The 17,363-nt window shown below is 40.6% G+C and overlaps 1 protein-coding gene across 3 annotated transcripts in view; it reads right to left on the bottom strand.

The window, feature by feature from the left end:
* The window catches only part of ankrd27 (ankyrin repeat domain 27 (VPS9 domain)), a 109,417-nt gene that overhangs the window by 83,465 nt on the left and 8,589 nt on the right, over positions 1 to 17,363 (bottom strand). For all 3 annotated transcript variants that reach the window (XM_063066976.1, XM_063066974.1, XM_063066977.1), the window contains exons 5-11: positions 15,142 to 15,296; positions 10,141 to 10,200; positions 9,974 to 10,027; positions 9,812 to 9,877; positions 9,524 to 9,600; positions 8,571 to 8,692; positions 1,485 to 1,563 (exon numbers count right to left, since the gene is read on the bottom strand). In XM_063066976.1, coding sequence (XP_062923046.1) covers positions 1,485 to 1,563; positions 8,571 to 8,692; positions 9,524 to 9,600; positions 9,812 to 9,877; positions 9,974 to 10,027; positions 10,141 to 10,200; positions 15,142 to 15,296 — 613 coding nt within the window. The remainder of the gene's footprint in view (positions 1 to 1,484; positions 1,564 to 8,570; positions 8,693 to 9,523; positions 9,601 to 9,811; positions 9,878 to 9,973; positions 10,028 to 10,140; positions 10,201 to 15,141; positions 15,297 to 17,363) is intronic.

The following is a 17,363-nucleotide window of genomic DNA, read 5'->3' on the forward strand; positions in this document are numbered from 1 at the left end:
GCTACTGTAACACCACTAGTCAGAAGTCAGTGGCTGCAAATGAAGTTCATAGCTCAACAATCTCTAAGACCTTGCACAAAAAGGGTATTTAAGAAAGAGTGGCAAGGAAGAAGTGCCTTGGCTAAAAAAAGCATACCCTTGCCTGTAAAGACTTAGTAAAGCATCACTTAGAAGATACTCTAAAGATGTGGAAGAAAGTCTTGTGGTTGGATGACACTAAAATGGAACTTTTTGGCCTCAACACTAAGCAATATGTGTAGCGCAAATCTAACACTGTGCGTCAGGCAGGTAATACCATCCTTACTGTGAAGTATGGTGGAGGTAACACCATGCTATGGGGATTGTTTCCAGCAGCGGGGACTGGAAATCTGGTCAGGGTTGATGAGGAGATGAATACAGAGAGATCCTGGATAAAAACCTGCAAGCCTCTGCCAGAAAGCTTAAACTGGAGAGGAAGTTCGTCTCTCAGCAGGACAACAATCCAAAGCGCACTGCCAAAGCAACCATGGAGTGGCTTCAAATGAAAAAACTTGATGTTCTTGAATGGTCCAGTCAAAGACCCGACCTTAACCCAATTGAATATCCCTGGTAAGACCTCAAGATTGTTGTCACCACCACTCCCCAACTAACCTGGCACAGCTTGAGCTGTGAGGAATAGGAATATGCAATTTTGCAAGGAGGAATAGGCAAATCTTGCTCCATCACATTGTGCAAAGCTAACAGAGACTTATTCAAAAAGATTACTGGTTGTAATAGCTATGAGAGGTGGTCAGCTACGTACTGAGCAAAGGAGGGGTGAATACTTTTGAACTTTAGGTTTTTCATGCCTTACAATTTTCTGTTTTTTGGGCCTCTACTGTGAAAAAGGAGCATGTGATTCACACAAAAAAAATTCTCAGTGAAATTGATCAAATTCCCTGGTTGTAATATTAGTTTATGTGACAAAGGTTTGGGGGCTGAATACTGTTACAAGGCACTGTATAGGGTGCCTCAGAAAAAAATTGATATGTAACTATATATAAAAAAAGTAATAAACTCAGTGAATGGCACTGGATATTCTTTCTTATTGTTAGTTTTAATTTTGGAATTTTCAAAACCTGAGCCACAATGGGAGAATTTAACAAGATTCAATCCTTGCCTATTTTACAATACAAAATAAAACAGCCAGACTTTTAAAGTGTATAAGAAAAATATTTTCCATAACAGTAGTGCCTTTGGTTCTTAACACAAAATGAAAAAAAAATTGATGATGCAGGTCAATCAGTAGGAATGTATTAATAATTATTATGCACGTGGCACTGGCAAAACAAGTATACAGGGTTATCATAGGTGAGAGATAGAAAAAGCTACATCATTCTGGATAAAGAATACAATTTTATAAGGAATACATTGATAATTTACAGGACAAGAATGAAACAGTCTGTCAAGAAACATGCAGTTAACTTGTAGTGATCATATTTTAGTTTGCATATTCATAAACTTACCAGTTTGGGATTTCTGTTTTGACCAGTAAATAAAGCAAAACAGGTAGTAGATCATCAGCCGACATAAAATGTTTATTAACTGAAAACAGAAAACAAAACAAATTTGACAAAAAATTGTACGATCATGATGGTTAAGTACACTGCAGACAGACAACAATGCGAGGAAGGTTCCTAGGAGTTCTGGGCATAGGTGCTACTAAAATGGCCTAAGCACACAGTAGGTTTCATTTTGAAGTGCAAAACATAATAGCAGAAGTCAGTGATTCCACAATTTCCTCAAAACTTTAAACTGGTCCTTAACTTCCCGCTCCAAAACTATTAATTAATATAACTTGCAACCCCCACAATGGTGATCATGAATTTGCTCAATTTGTCATTATGATGAACAGAAACATAGAAAACCTACAGCACAATACAGGCCCTTCAGCCCACAAAGTTGTGCCGAACATGTCCCCACCTTAGAAATTACTAGGCTTACCCATAGCCCTCTATTTTTCTAAGCTCCATGTACTTATCCAAAAGTCTCTTAAAAGACCCTATCGTATGAGGAAGGGTTAATTAGCGATCTTGTCGTGAGAGGCCCCTTGGGTAAGAGTGACCATAATATGGTGGAATTCTTCATTAAGATGGAGAGTGACATAGTTAATTCAGAAACAAAGGTTCTGAACTTAAAGAGGGGTAACTTTGAAGGTATGAGACGTGAATTAGCTAAGATAGACTGGCAAATGACACTTAAAGGATTGATGGTGGATATGCAATGGCAAGCATTTAAAGGTTGCATGGATGAACTACAACAATTGTTCATCCCAGTTTGGCAAAAGAATAAATCAAGGAAGGTAGTGCACCCGTGGCTGACAAGAGAAATTAGGGATAGTATCAATTCCAAAGAAGAAGCATACAAATTAGCCAGAGAAAGTGGCTCACTTGAGGACTGGGAGAAATTCAGAGTTCAGCAGAGGAGGACAAAGGGCTTAGTTAGGAAGGGGAAAAAACATTATGAGAGAAAACTGGCAGGGAACATAAAAACGGACTGTAAAAGTTTTTATAGATATGTAAAAAGGAAAAGACTGGTAAAGACAAATGTAGGTCCCCTGCAGACAGAAACAGGTGAATTGATTATGGGGAGCAAGGACATGGCAGACCAATTGAATAATTACTTTGGTTCTGTCTTCACTAAGGAGGACATAAATAATCTTCCAGAAATAGTAGGGGACAGAGGGTCCAGTGAGATGGAGGAACTGAGCGAAATACATGTTAGTAGGGAAGTGGTGTTAGGTAAATTGAAGGGATTGAAGGCAGATAAATCCCCAGGGCCAGATGGTCTGCATCCTAGAGTGCTTAAGGAAGTAGCCCAAGAAATAGTGGATGCATTAGTGATAATTTTTCAAAACTCGTTAGATTCTGGACTAGTTCCTGAGGATTGGAGGGTGGCTAATGTAACCCCACTTTTTAAAAAAGGAGGGAGAGAGAAACCGGGGAATTATAGACCGGTTAGCCTAACGTCGGTGGTGGGGAAACTGCTGGAGTCAGTTATCAAGGATGTGATAACAGCATATTTGGAAAGCGGTGAAATGATCGGACAAAGTCAGCATGGATTTGTGAAAGGAAAATCATGTCTGACGAATCTCATAGAATTTTTTGAGGATGTAACTAGTAGAGTGGATAGGGGAGAACCAGTGGTTGTGGTATATTTGGATTTTCAAAAGGCTTTTGACAAGGTCCCACACAGGAGGTTAGTGTGCAAACTTAAAGCACACGGTATTGGGGGTAAGGTATTGGTGTGGGTGGAGAATTGGTTAGCAGACAGGAAGCAAAGAGTGGGAATAAACGGGACCTTTTCAGAATGGCAGGCGGTGACTAGTGGGGTACCGCAAGGCTCAGTGCTGGGACCCCAGTTGTTTACAATATATATTAATGACTTGGATGAGGGAATTAAATGCAGCATCTCCAAGTTTGCGGATGACACGAAGCTGGGCGGCAGTGTTAGCTGTGAGGAGGATGCTAAGAGGATGCAGGGTGACTTGGATAGGTTGGGTGAGTGGACAAATTCATGGCAGATGCAATTTAATGTGGATAAATGTGAAGTTATCCACTTTGGTGGCAAAAATAGGAAAACAGATTATTATCTGAATGGTGGCCGATTAGGAAAAGGGGAGGTGCAACGAGACCTGGGTGTCATTATACACCAGTCATTGAAAGTGGGCATGCAGGTACAGCAGGCGGTGAAAAAGGCGAATGGTATGCTGGCATTTATAGCGAGAGGATTCGAGTACAGGAGCAGGGAGGTACTACTGCAGTTGTACAAGGCCTTGGTGAGACCACACCTGGAGTATTGTGTGCAGTTTTGGTCCCCTAATCTGAGGAAAGACATCCTTGCCTTTGAGGGAGTACAAAGAAGGTTCACCAGATTGATTCCTGGGATGGCAGGACTTTCATATGAAGAAGGACTGGATGAACTGGGCTTGTACTCGTTGGAATTTAGAAGATTGAGGGGGGATCTGATTGAAACGTATAAGATCCTAAAGGGATTGGACAGGCTAGATGCAGGAACATTGTTCCCGATGTTGGGGAAGTCCAGAACGAGGGGCCACAGTTTGAGGATAGAGGGGAAGCCTTTTAGGACCGAGATTAGGAAAAACTTCTTCACACAGAGAGTGGTGAATCTGTGGAATTCTCTGCCACAGGAAACAGTTGAGGCCAGTTCATTGGCTACATTTAAGAGGGAGTTAGATATGGCCCTTGTGGCTACGGGGGTCAGGGGGTATGGAGGGAAGGCTGGGGCGGGGTTCTGAGTTGGATGATCAGCCATGATCATAATAAATGGCGGTGCAGGCTGGAAGGGCCGAATGGCCTACTCCTGCACCTATTTTCTATGTTTCTATGTTTCTATGTATCTGCCTCCACCACCATTGCCAGCAGCCCATTCCACACACTCACCACTCTCTGCGTAAAAAATCTACCCCTGACATCTCCTCTGTACCTACCCCCCAGCACCTTAAGCCTGTGTCCTCTTGTGGCAACCATTTCAGCCCTGGGAAAAAGCCTCTGACTATCCACACGATCAATGCCTCTCATCATCTTATACACCTCTATCAAGTCACCTCTCATCCTCTGTCGCTCCAAGGAGAAAAGGCCGAGTTCACTCAACCTATTCTCATAAGGCATGCTCCCCAATCCAGGCAACATCTTTGTAAATCTCCTCTGCACCCTTTCTATGGATTCCACATCCTTCTTGTAGTGAGGCAACCAGAACTGAGCACAGTACTCCAAGTAGGGTCTGACCAGGGTCCTGTATAGCTGCAACATTACCTCTCGGCTCCTAAATTCAATTCCACGATTGATGAAGGCCAATACACCGTATGCCTTCTTAACCACAGAGTCAACCTGCGCAGCTGCTTTGAGCGTCCTATGGACTCGGACCCCAAGATCCCTCTGATCCTCCACACTGCCAAGAGTCTTACCATTAATACTGTAATCTGTCATCATATTTGACCTACCAAAATGAACCACTTCACACTTATCTGGGTTGAACTCCATCTGCCACTTCTCAGCCCAGTTTTGCATCCTATCAATGTCCCACTGTAACCTCTGACAGCCCTCCACACTATCCACAACATCCCTAACCTTTGTGTCATCAGCAAACTTACTAACCCATCCCTGCACTTCCTCATCCAGGTCATTTATAAAAATCACGAAGAGAAGGCGTCCCAGAACAGATCCCTGAGGCACACCACTGGTCACCGCCCTCGATGTAGAATATGACCCCTCTACAACCACTCTTGGCCTTCTATAGGCAAGCCAGTTCTGGATCCACAAAGCAATGTCCCCTTGGATCCCATGCCTCCTTACTTTCTCAATAAACACATAACCATAACAGCATGGAAACAGGACATCTCGGCCCTTCTAGTCCGTGCCAAACAATGTCACTTAAAAATAAAAATCCTTATTACTTTGATATAAATCACACAGAAGTACTACCTAATTAGCATATGCAAATACTATTTGCTCATGGTAATGTGGGCAAACTGAGGGGGTGGACTCAGCTTCTACTGATTGAAATATTGAGTCTATATCAGAAACATGGCTGAGAGAAGGCAACTCAATATTCCAAGATACCAATGCTTTAGTCGTGACATTGGAACAAGCAACATACAGAGGGTGTTGCCTTTTCGATAAGGGAGGTCATAACAGCAGTGATTAGATGATACTCTTGAGGCATCATCTAATGAGCCCTTTGAGTAGAAATAAGAAAGCAATTACCACCTTAGCAGGGCTCTACCAGAGAGTTGCCTATAGTTGGTGGATACTTGAGGAACAGGCATGTTGAGATATTGCATGTAGTTGTGAGAATAGCAAGATAGTGCTTGTGGGAGATTTCAAATCTCTTGGTATCATTTGGGCCACCCAGAGTGCAAAGTGGACCTGGATGGGGCAGAATTTATGCAGCGCATTCAAGTTAGTTTCCTCACCTAGTATAAGGAAGGATTTCCTTGGGAAAATGCAATACTAGACCTCTTCTTAGGGAACAAGATGGGCCAAGTCACTGAGGGGGCAGCCGGGGAGCAAATGAGTCCAATGACGATAATTCTATTAGTTTCAAAATGGCTATGGAAAAAGATAGAACAGGACTGAAGTGATGCAGGGCCAACTTTAAGGGCATTAGGCTGGATCTAACTGGAGTTAAAAAAAGGCAAAGGAACAATTGGCAAGAGGGAGGGCTTTTTAAAACAAAAAGTCTAGGGTAGCAAGTTCCTGTTAGGGTGAAAGGTAAACATAATTAAGTTGAGCTAAACCTGGCTGATGAGACACAGAGGCTCTGGCAAGGAGAAAGGATGCCTTACTTGCTTTTCAGCTGCTGGGCACAAATTAATCCCTCAATTTACATAAAAAGCTCAAAAGTGGGTTTAAGAGGGAAATCAGGAAGGCAAAATGAGGGGATGAGATGGTTTTGGCAAGCAGGGTTAAAGATAATCTCAAGTGGTTCTGCAGTTGTAATAACAATAAAAAGATGACTAGGGAAGAACTAAATCCTCTTAAGGACCATCAGGGACACCCATTCGTGAAGCACCAGGAGATAGCTGAGATTTTTAATGCCTGTTTCTCCTCAATATTTATTAAGGAGAATAATCAAGTATGCCAAAGAAATGAGGGTAATAAGTAGCGATGTCTTGGAACAAATGCATGTTTTGAGAAGGAGGGATGTGCAGCCTTTAAGTGAATTAAGGTGCCCAGATCTCCAGGACTTAACCAAGTGTACCCCTGGATCATTTGTGTGAGGCCTTAGAAGAAATTACAGAGGCTTTTTTTTTAAAAAAGCTATTTGCTTCATTGTTAGCCAACTGTAAAATTCCAAAAGACCGGAAGGTGGCTAATGTGGTTCCATTCTTCAAGAAGGGTGGCAAGGATAAGCCAGTGAACTACAGGCCAGTGAGCCTGACTTCATTTGTAGGGAAATTACTGAAGGGATTTCTGAAGGATGAGATATATCATCACGTGAATAGTCAAGCCCTGATAGCATGGTTCTGTGAGTGGAAGATCATATCTGATAAACCTCTTGGAGTTTTTCCAAGAGGTAACTAAGGGAATAGATGAAGGTAGGGCAGTGGTTGTTGTCTATACAGGTTTTATTAAAGCCTTTGACAAGGTCACGCATAGCAGGCTGATCAGGTAGGATAGATCACATAGGATTCCGGAGAAGCTAGCGAGAAGGGATTCAGAATTTGTTTAATGATGGGAAGCAGCAGGGGATGATTTCAGGTTGACTCTCTGGCTGGAGGCCTGTGACATGGAGAGCTCCAGGGGTCAGTTTTGGGACTCCTGTTATTCATTATTTACGTAAATGATTTGTATGTGAATATACATGGCATGGTTTGTGGATCTTGTTGATAGTGAAGCAGGTTAAAATCAATAGGTAAGAGATCTTGATCATTTAAGGAGATGAGCTGGTGCTTGGTCTTTGTGGCATGAATGTTACCAGCCATCTCCAACCACAGAGTTCAGGCACTACCCTTTATATTCAACAGTCATACTATTGCTAACTCCCCCATCATTAACATCTTGTAGAGATAGAGCTGGGAGTTACCAATGGCCAGAAACTCAATTGGACAAGCCATATAAATACTGTGCCTGCAGGAACAAATTTGGAGTCCAGGTATTCTATATCAAGTGATTCACCCACTTTATCAATTCCTTTCCACCCTTTGCAATGCACATGTCTGGAATATGAAAGAATACCCTACACCTGTCGGGATCCATTGCAGATCGAACAACATCCCAGAACTATCCATGACAAAGCAGCCAATGTGATTAGTATCCCATTTACTACCCGAAACGTTTCTTCTTCGTACCATTGGGTGTGCACTGCAGTCAGTGTTCCTATACAAAGTACAACAATCATTCACCAAGGCTACTGCAACAGCACCTACCACCCCTATGATCTCTCCCAATATGAGATGTTGTCAGCAAGTTCTCAGGAAGACTACCATCTGGAGGCTCTTTTCCAAATCATCTTAAATTGGAACTGCATCATTTTTTCTTCAGCGTTGCTGGATCTAAATACTGGAAACTACCTTCTGTCCCACAGCACTCTCTCCAATCTTCATTAGAAAGACTACGGCAACGCAAAGTAACAATAAATGCAGGCCCTGCCAGCAAAGCCCAAATCACTTTAAATGACATTTTTAAAAATATATCTCTGTTTCTCTTTGTTGCCCCTCACCTTCAAAATAAATTAAGTAGATTCCTTGAATATGTGCTGGTACTACAGCAAGTTGGTATTCCATCACTGGATTCTGTGAGGATTACAATATTGGAGCGTACACAGTAGAACTCCAGCTAGGGGCTAAAATATTTAGGACATATTGGCACATCAGTCCTGAACTTATGACAAAAATGGCAGAAATTGAGCATGTAACAGCTTGCAATTCACAGCAAGTTTGGCTCATCTTTGCAGAAAATCCTTATAAACCTTATGCTTAGTTCATATTTCAGAGTAATTATAACATACTATTCTAATATGGAGAACAAAACTAAAGCAAAGCAGGAGCACTACTCATAGCTTTCTTCAACCATCGCTGATATACTGACCTCTTTGACTTGGGGACTGCATGATCACATGTATTACATTTCGTAAGCAGATCAGTTTGTGTTGTGGACTGGTACACTGGTTCAGATGACTCAACTCCCGCTTGGCACGAGGTATATTTATACTAAAATATTAAATGAAGTCATTAGCTTAGAACATTATTCATTTACATAACACTACACTATTGCAAAAATCAATGTGGTCAAAATTATACTGCTGCAAATGACATTATATTGGATTTCAAATCTGGCTGGCATTTAGAACATATTACTTAACAGTGAATTTGCAATAATCAATATTCTGCAGGTCATACTAGATCAGTGCAACAAAAGTTCATGTTACATATGTGTTCCAATCTAAGACATAACATCATAATGCAAAGCCTTGGCCCAAAACATTGACTGTTTATTCCCCTCCATAGATACTGTCTGAATTGCTGAGTTTCTTCAGCAATTTTTGTGTGTAATGCAGTTATTTCCACTCAAAAATTTCTTACCATGGCATTGAAGGTGAGAGTTAATTAAACTTACCATTTACCAAACAAATCACAATCATTTAATCAGAGCCAAAAAATATTTCCTCCTAAAGATCCACTCTCCTCTCCTATCGGATACCTTCTTCTCCAGCACTTTGCCTTTTCCACTTGTCACTTCCCAGCTTCTTACTTCATCCCTCCTCACCCACACTCCTGGCTTCACCTATCACCTTCTAGCTTCTCCTCCTCCTCCTCCACCCACTCCTCCTCCGCCACCTTTTTATTCTGGCTTCTTCCCCTTTCCTTTCCAGTTCTTTCCAGGCATGTTGGTGTGATGACACACAAATAACATAAAAGAAAATTACAGTTAATTAAACAGAGTTCAAAAGGAATACCAGTTGCATACTTTATAGTATCCACACAAGTCTGTGTGATTAAGATATCCAAAGCTCAGCGTTTAGATTTAAAATGAAAATCTACCTGAATTGTGACTTGATTCCTAAATCTTTCAGTTGAAGATCTTGTAGACTTCGGGTGGTTTTATTGAAAGCAGCATCCTTTAAGTAAGCAGACAGCACAAATTAGTCAAGAGTGATATCATGCTTTACTCTAAAATGTAGTTACTATAAATATTCACTTACATTCAATTTATTGAAAGTTTGTAACAATACAAAAAAAGCTTTAAAAATTGGATTCAAGTTAAGATCACAACTTTCATACTGTTTTATTAGTAGTAAAATGTGATAATGTTAAAAACAAACTTTATACCTGACTGGCCTCAATAGTTCCCACACTCTTAAAAATCTGATCATGGATACCATGTAGTACATACATCTGCAAAATTAATTAATGAAAGTAATGGATAATTAATTCCACTATTAACAAATGTGAAAATTGCTTTTCAAGGTGAATCTAAAAATGCTTACATACTTCAACAGCTTGTTTCAGCAAGGCCATTTGCACCTCCTGCTTGATCAAGATTTTCTTAATCCCGAGAAAGAAAAAAAACAATTACTGATGAACAACTTAAACCACTTTAACTAATGTAATTTAACCTCAAGACTACAAAAGTTCAATAGCATGGATTAATAACTCACCAATTTTGAGTCTCTCAGAAGATACTGAAGGCATTTTGTATAGAGTGCATTTACTTCATCCTGTTTTTTTCCCCAAAAAAATAAAATACAAACTTCAGGATTTGAGCTTTTACAGTCCAATTTACAAAGCCTTAGCACCAAATGGAGTTCAAATAACTTGCAACAATGTATGAGGAGCTCAACAGGTTCAGGACATTCAAACTGGAGTCTAAACCAAGTACTACTTTGTCCATATGCATTTTAATCTGGCTGTGCACCAACGACGTTTTCCACCTTGCAAAAGAGACACAAGAATGCTTTGCTCTTAATGCTTAGTTCAAGAATTTTGTCCCAGTTCCAAAGTTAACTGAGAACATATCTTTAACACTTACTGTTTCTGGCTGGCAAAATTTGATTTAAATATTCATGATGAACACCAAAATGCACATTTTGTAAAGCATTTGGCCAACTTTTGAATATCAGATTTGAGTATGCAATTTTCTACAATTAACATTCATTTACAATAAAATCTACATTAAAATTGGGACATCCAAATATCTTTATGCTTACATGGTCTTATTTTGATGATTTACACAAAAACATTTTTAAGAAAAGCACTTTACAGAGATAGAGATATTCATTAATTTTGAAACCTAAAGCAAAACAAAAGCTGCTGGAAAAACTACAGCAAATCACAGCATCTGAGTAGGTAAAGGGATAGTTGGTGCTTTGTGTCATGATTTCCGTTCTCATGCAAGGCTACAATCGAAAACGATGACCACTCATTTGCCTCCATAGATGTTGCTTGACCCAGCAAGTTCTCCCATTAATTTTTTTTACTCCCAATTCCCGCACCTGCAGTATCTTATCTCCATTTTGAAATCTATCCTTCTATCACCATTAGATAGATTCAAGCAGAAATATCTCTTTAAAAATATTTCTTTAAAAAGAAAGGATAACTTTAAATTTAGCATTATGCTCCCAGTCACAGGATGAAAGAAAGAAAATAATAAGATTAAATTATAAGTAATAACAGAATAAAGCAATTGAAGGGAATAATCTAATCTAAGATTTGAAATGACATGCCTAGCTATTTTAGCTTTACTTCCATGATCCAAGTCATCTGAACTCCTAAATTAGATTATAGTTGTATAGTGACAAAAAAAAAACATGGCATTAAGCCATAACTTTAAAAAATTGCTGTCAATTATAAATGTCAAGCTCTCTGAATGGGCACAGGCCCACTAATACAGAGCATCTGCTGCGGCATAAGGTTTAACAGCACTAGTTTACAGCTCCTGTGGTAACAGCAAATAATGAATGCATTCTCTGAAGAAGTCTTAATCATCTGTATATGACTTACAATACTTATGACCAACTGTCATTGATCTAAATGCTTAAATTTTCAAACTCTACGTGAAACAGTTATAAAATCAGTCTTTTATGTACTATTTTGTATAACATTCCTATCACTGCTCTGTATGGGACTCAAATTAGATATCATCACACAACCACAAACACAAGAGATCCTGCAGATGCTGGAAATCCAGAGCTACATTCAAAATGCTGGCGAAACTCAACAAGTCAGGCAGCATCTAACGAGGGGAACAGTCGATGCTTCGGGCCAAGACCCTTGATTAGAGCTGGAAAGGAAGGGGGAAGAAGCTGGAATAAAAAGGGGGAGGGGAGGAGGACAAGCTAAAAAGTGATAGGAGAAGCCAAGTGGGTGGGGAAGTGGGGAAGATGAAGTAGGAAGCTGGGTAGTGTTAAGTTGAAAAGGCAACAGGCTGAAGAAGAAGGAATCTGATCGGAGATTAGAGCAGATCATGGAAGAAAAGGAAGGAGAAGGTGATAGAACATAGAATAGTACAGCACAGTACAGGCCCTTCGGCCCACAATGTTGTGCCAACCCTCAAACCCTGCCTCCCATATAACCCCCCCACCTTAAATTCCTCCATATACCTGTCTAGTAGTCTCTTAAATTTCACTAGTGTATCTGCCTCCACCACTGACTCAGACAGTGCATTCCACGCACCAACCACTCTCTGAGTAAAAAACCTTCCTCTAATATCCCCCTTGAACTTCCCACCCCTTACCTTAAAGCCATGTCCTCTTGTATTGAGCAATGGTGCCCTGGGAAAGAAGCGCTGGCTGTCCACTCTATCTATTCCTCTTAATATCTTGTACACCTCTGTCATGTCTCCTCTCATCCTCCTTCTCTCCAAACAGTAAAGTCCTAGCTCCCTTAATCTCTGATCATAATGCATACTCTCTAAACCAGGCAGCATCCTGGTAAATCTCCTCTGTACCCTTTCCAATGCTTCCACATCCTTCCTATAGTGAGGTGACCAGAACTGGACACAGTACTCCAAGTGTGGCCTAACCAGAGTTTTATAGAGCTGCATCATTACCTCGCAACTCTTAAACTCTATCCATCGACTTATGAAAGCTAACACTCCATAAGCTTTCTTAACTACCCTATCTACCTGCAACTTTCAGGGATCTGTGGACATGTACCCCCAGATCCCTCTGCTCTTCCACACTACCAAGTATCCTACCATTTACTTTGCACTCTGTCTTGGAGTTTGTCCTTCCAAAGTGTAGCACCTCACACTTCTCCTGGTTGAACTCCACCTGCCACTTCTCAGCCCACTTCTGCATCCCATCAATGTCTCTCTGCAATCTTCGACAATCCTCTACACTATCTACAACACCACCGACCTTTGTGTCGTCTGCAATCTTGCCAACCCACCCTTCTACCCCCACATCCAGGTCGTTAATTTAAAAAAATCACGAAAAGTAGAGGTCCCAGATCATGGGAGAAAAGGAAGGAGGAGGCAATAGGAAGGTAAGAAGAGGCAAGAGGCCGGAGTGGGGAAATGAAGAAGAAAAGCGACGGGAAAGAAATCACCAGATGTTCATGCCATCAGGTTGGAGGCTACCCAGATGGAATACAAGATGTTGTTCCTTCAACCAGAGAGTTGTCTCATTGTGGCAGTAGTCATGGACTGGCATGTCAGAACAGGAATGGGAATAGGGCATGAGATCATTGGCCATTGGGAAATTCCCCTTTTTGCGGATGGAGCTGAGGTGATCGACAAAGTGGTCCTCCGATTTACGTTGGGTCTCATCAATGTAGAGGAGGTCCTACTGGAGTACCTCAACAGATTCACATGTGAAGTGTTGCCTCACCTGGTTAGACTGTCTGGAACCCTGAATGGAAGTGAGGGAAGAGGTCATCACACTGTGCCTTTCTCTGGTTCAGTCTCTCAGCTTTTCTAAAAATATTTTGGCTAATCACATGCTCAAAGTTATTGTCTAGCTAGCAGTAAATTAATTGTCAATGTAAAATTTTAAATAATAGTCATTACCAATAGAGTATTATAATGTATTCAAGGAATTGGTATACCCTCAGCTTAAGGAATCATTCTAACATTGTTTTGATTGATAATTTCCCACCTTTTCAGTATGGATTTGTGGTTTGCTCAAATCAACCAAGTAAGGGATACTTGACAAATGCTTATATATTAACTTCAACAGTTGCAAAACTCACACGAAGTTCTATAATGAGAGACATTGGCTGTAATATTTTGATACATATTCACTTCCCATGCCGGGGGCATCTGCTGACACTTCTGGGGATGAAAGGGTTGTTTTTGAGTAAAATAAACTTCCACCTAATTTTTTATTCATCTTGTTGTCATAAATGGGAACCTGCCTTCAGTGTATAATGTAAATGGCTAGGAATGATCAGTTTGAAGTTGGAAGGGCAGCTTTGCAAACAGACACATTATCTATAGAAAGCAGGATGCTGGGTCACTGCACCTGGCTTATTGCTGCTCAAGAGGCACAGTATATGACTATTCAATTTGGCTTGTTTCAAACAACAGCTACTTAGTTCAAGGAAGCCTGCACATCAGATGAAGACAATCACTTAGCACATCAATGACTGATCTATTATTAAGTTGGAAGGTTTATGTACTCAGAGAAGTTAGCTTCACAGCATTAACCGTGGGTGACTGGGAGCTGTGTCTCCAAGAATCTTTTAGAGTGTTTAAGTAAAAAAAAGATATTTGATATTTCCTCAAATATGTATACCATATTTCACCCAAGTGGCAGAAAAAAATATGTAAATGGAGGGAACAGTTCACACTTGTTAGGAATGGGGTAAGGAACATAAAGCAGCAAGAAAGAAACACAGGGTGAATGAGAGACCATTCCTATGGCTCAGTTTCTGTGATGGGCGATTTGTTCGTCTGCATCATTGGATGTCCTTTTAGCTTATAGGTATTGTACCTGTGTTTTGGAAATCTTGCGCGTTTTAGAAATTGTTTGTAATTTGGAATTTTTTTTTTAAAAAAGGCAGAAAATTCACCAAGAGTTTTAAATGTGTTTTAAGAGCTTTTTCTGGATTTAAACATGTATCACAAAAAACTTCTTTGTTAGCTGGAACTATCTCCTCCTTGGTGTCACAACCACGGATTCGGCAGCACAGTAGATAGGGCAACTGCACTTGCGAATTTCCACGTGTCAGCTAATTATTATTTATTCGTGATAGTATTTAACTCCATACTTGTCGTCATAGTGCCTGTCAAGACTTGAACAGAACACTGCAACGCTTCGCTGTCTGTTTGCTTTCGGCTTCCCTGAGAAAATTGGATCTTTGAGTCAACTGACTCTGAAGACTAGTGGTATTCGTTTAATGTTCAGATTTTCTTTTCAGCCGCCATGTAGGCTTCGTTTGCCATTTGAGAGTTTTTAGTCAATGGCCCTGTTTGGCCTAGCGTTTATTGTATTATTTTTCTCTTTAACACTGGTTCACAAACTTTAATGCAGACGTAGACCTGCTTCAGTGTCTCTCACTCTGCACTTGGGCCATATCCGAGCCTGGTAACACTTGGTAGGAAAGGGGGACCCACTGTTCAAATATGTGCACTAGAAATGAAATGAATTCACCATTCAACCATAGTAATGCAATTACAAGAGAAATCACAATTTATAGAACAAGAACCAGTTACTCACTATATGATGCCGTAGACTTTTTATTTCAAGCTCTTTAAAGGAGTTTCGGAAAGCATTGATGTACTTATCAACTTTGAATAATTGTCGACCCAAAAATTCTTTGGCATCCTCAAAGTTTTTCAGACAGTAGGAATCGAAAGCTGAGGGATTTTCTTCTAGAAAATATTATAACAGGCATAGACATATAAAAGATCTATCACATATAGAACATGGACCACTACTTTCAGTCCTCAATGTTGTGCCATACTTTTAATCTATTCTAAGATCAATCTAACACTTCCCCATCCACATAGACATGCATTTTTCTTTAATCCACGTCTCTTAAATGTTCTGAATGTATTTGTCTCTACCGTCACCCCAGGCAATGCGTCTACACACTCACCACTCTGTGTAAAAAAAACTTACCTCTGACATTCCCCTCTATACGTTCCCTTGTATTAGCCATTTCTAACCTGGGAAAAAGTTGCCAGCTGTCCACCATATCTGTGCCTTTTATCATATTATACACAAAAATCAAGCCACCTCTCATCCTCCTTTGCTCCACACAGAAAAGTCCTAACTCGCTCAACTATCCTCATAAAATATGCCCTCTAATCCAGGCAGCATCCTCTTAAATCTCCTCTGCATGCAACATCCGGGACATGCCCTCTTCTCATTGTTACCATCAGAAAGGAGGTACAGAAGTCTGGAGGCACACACTCAGCGATTCAGGAACAGCTCCTGCCCCTCTGCCATCCGATCTCTGAATGCTCATTGAACCCACGAACACTACCTCACACCTTTTTTTAAAATTTATTTCTGTTTTTGCACTACTTATTTTAAATTAACTATTTAATAGACATATCTATACTTACTGTAATCCAGTTCTTTTCTACATTTATCATGTATTGCATTGTACTGCTGCCACAAAGTTAACAAATTTCACAACATATGCTGGTAATATTAAACTGGATTCTTTTTTCTAAAGCTTCCACATTCTTCCTTTAATGAGGCAATCAGGACTGAACACAATATTCCAAGTGTGGTCTAACCAGAGTTTTATACAGTAGCAATATCACTTCACAGCCCTTGAAAGCAATTCCCCCAAATGATGAAGGCCAACCCACCATTCACCTTCTTAACTACCCCATCAACTTGTGTGGAACTCTGAGGGATCTATGGATGTAGACCACAAGAACCCTCTGTTCTCCACACTGCCAAGAATCCTGCCATTAACCCTGTACTCTGCCTTCAAGTTCAACCTTTGAAGGTGTATCACTTCATACTTTCCCGGGTTGAACTCCACCTGCTACTTGTCAGCCCAGCTCTGCATTTTACTAATGTCCTGTTGTAAACTGTAACAGTCTTCTACACTATCCACATTTGCAAACTTACCACACCAAGCTTCTACTTCCTCATCCAGGTCATTTATAAGAATCACAAAGGGCACATTTCCCACAACAGATACCTACAAAACATCACTGGGGGGTCACTGGCCCTCAGGCAGAATAAACTCCATCTACAAAACCCCTCTGCTTTCTGCGGGTGAGCCAATTCTGAATCCACACAGCCAAGTTTCCTAGGATCCCACACCTCCTGACTCTCCGAATGAAACTACCATGGGAGTCTTATTAAAATCTATATACACTATATCCACTGCTCTACCTTCATCAATTTGTTTTGTCACTTCTTTGAAGAATTCAATTCCGTTTGTGAGGCATGACCTACCCCTCACAAAGCCAAGCTAACAATTCCTCATCAGACTATGCTTCTCCAATTACTCGTAACTCCTGTCTCTAAGAATCCTCCTCAATAGTTTACCCACCACTGATGTGAGACTCAATGGTCTATAATTTCCAATATGATTCCCATTACCTTTGTTGAGCAAAGGAATAATACTCGTCAACCTCCAACCTTCTGGTACTACTCCTGTGGCTAGTGAGGACACAAAAATCATTGCCAAAGCTGCTGCAATCTCTTCTCTTGCTTTCTGCAGTAACCTGGGGTATATCCCTTCTGGCCCCAGACAGTTAGCTATCCTAATGTTTTTCAAAAGTTCCAGCACATCCAATTTCTTAAAGTTGATGTACTCCAGCACATAGGTCTGATTTAAGCCATCCTCACGTTCAAAGTCCCTCTCACTGGTGAATACTGAAGTAAAGAATTTATTAAGGACCTCCCCTACCTGCTCTGATTTAAGGTACATTGATCCCTGTTCAGTCCTACTCTCAATCTGGTCATCC

Source organism: Mobula hypostoma, chromosome 14 (assembly GCF_963921235.1).
Source record: "Mobula hypostoma chromosome 14, sMobHyp1.1, whole genome shotgun sequence".
Classification (NCBI taxonomy): domain Eukaryota; kingdom Metazoa; phylum Chordata; class Chondrichthyes; order Myliobatiformes; family Myliobatidae; genus Mobula; species Mobula hypostoma.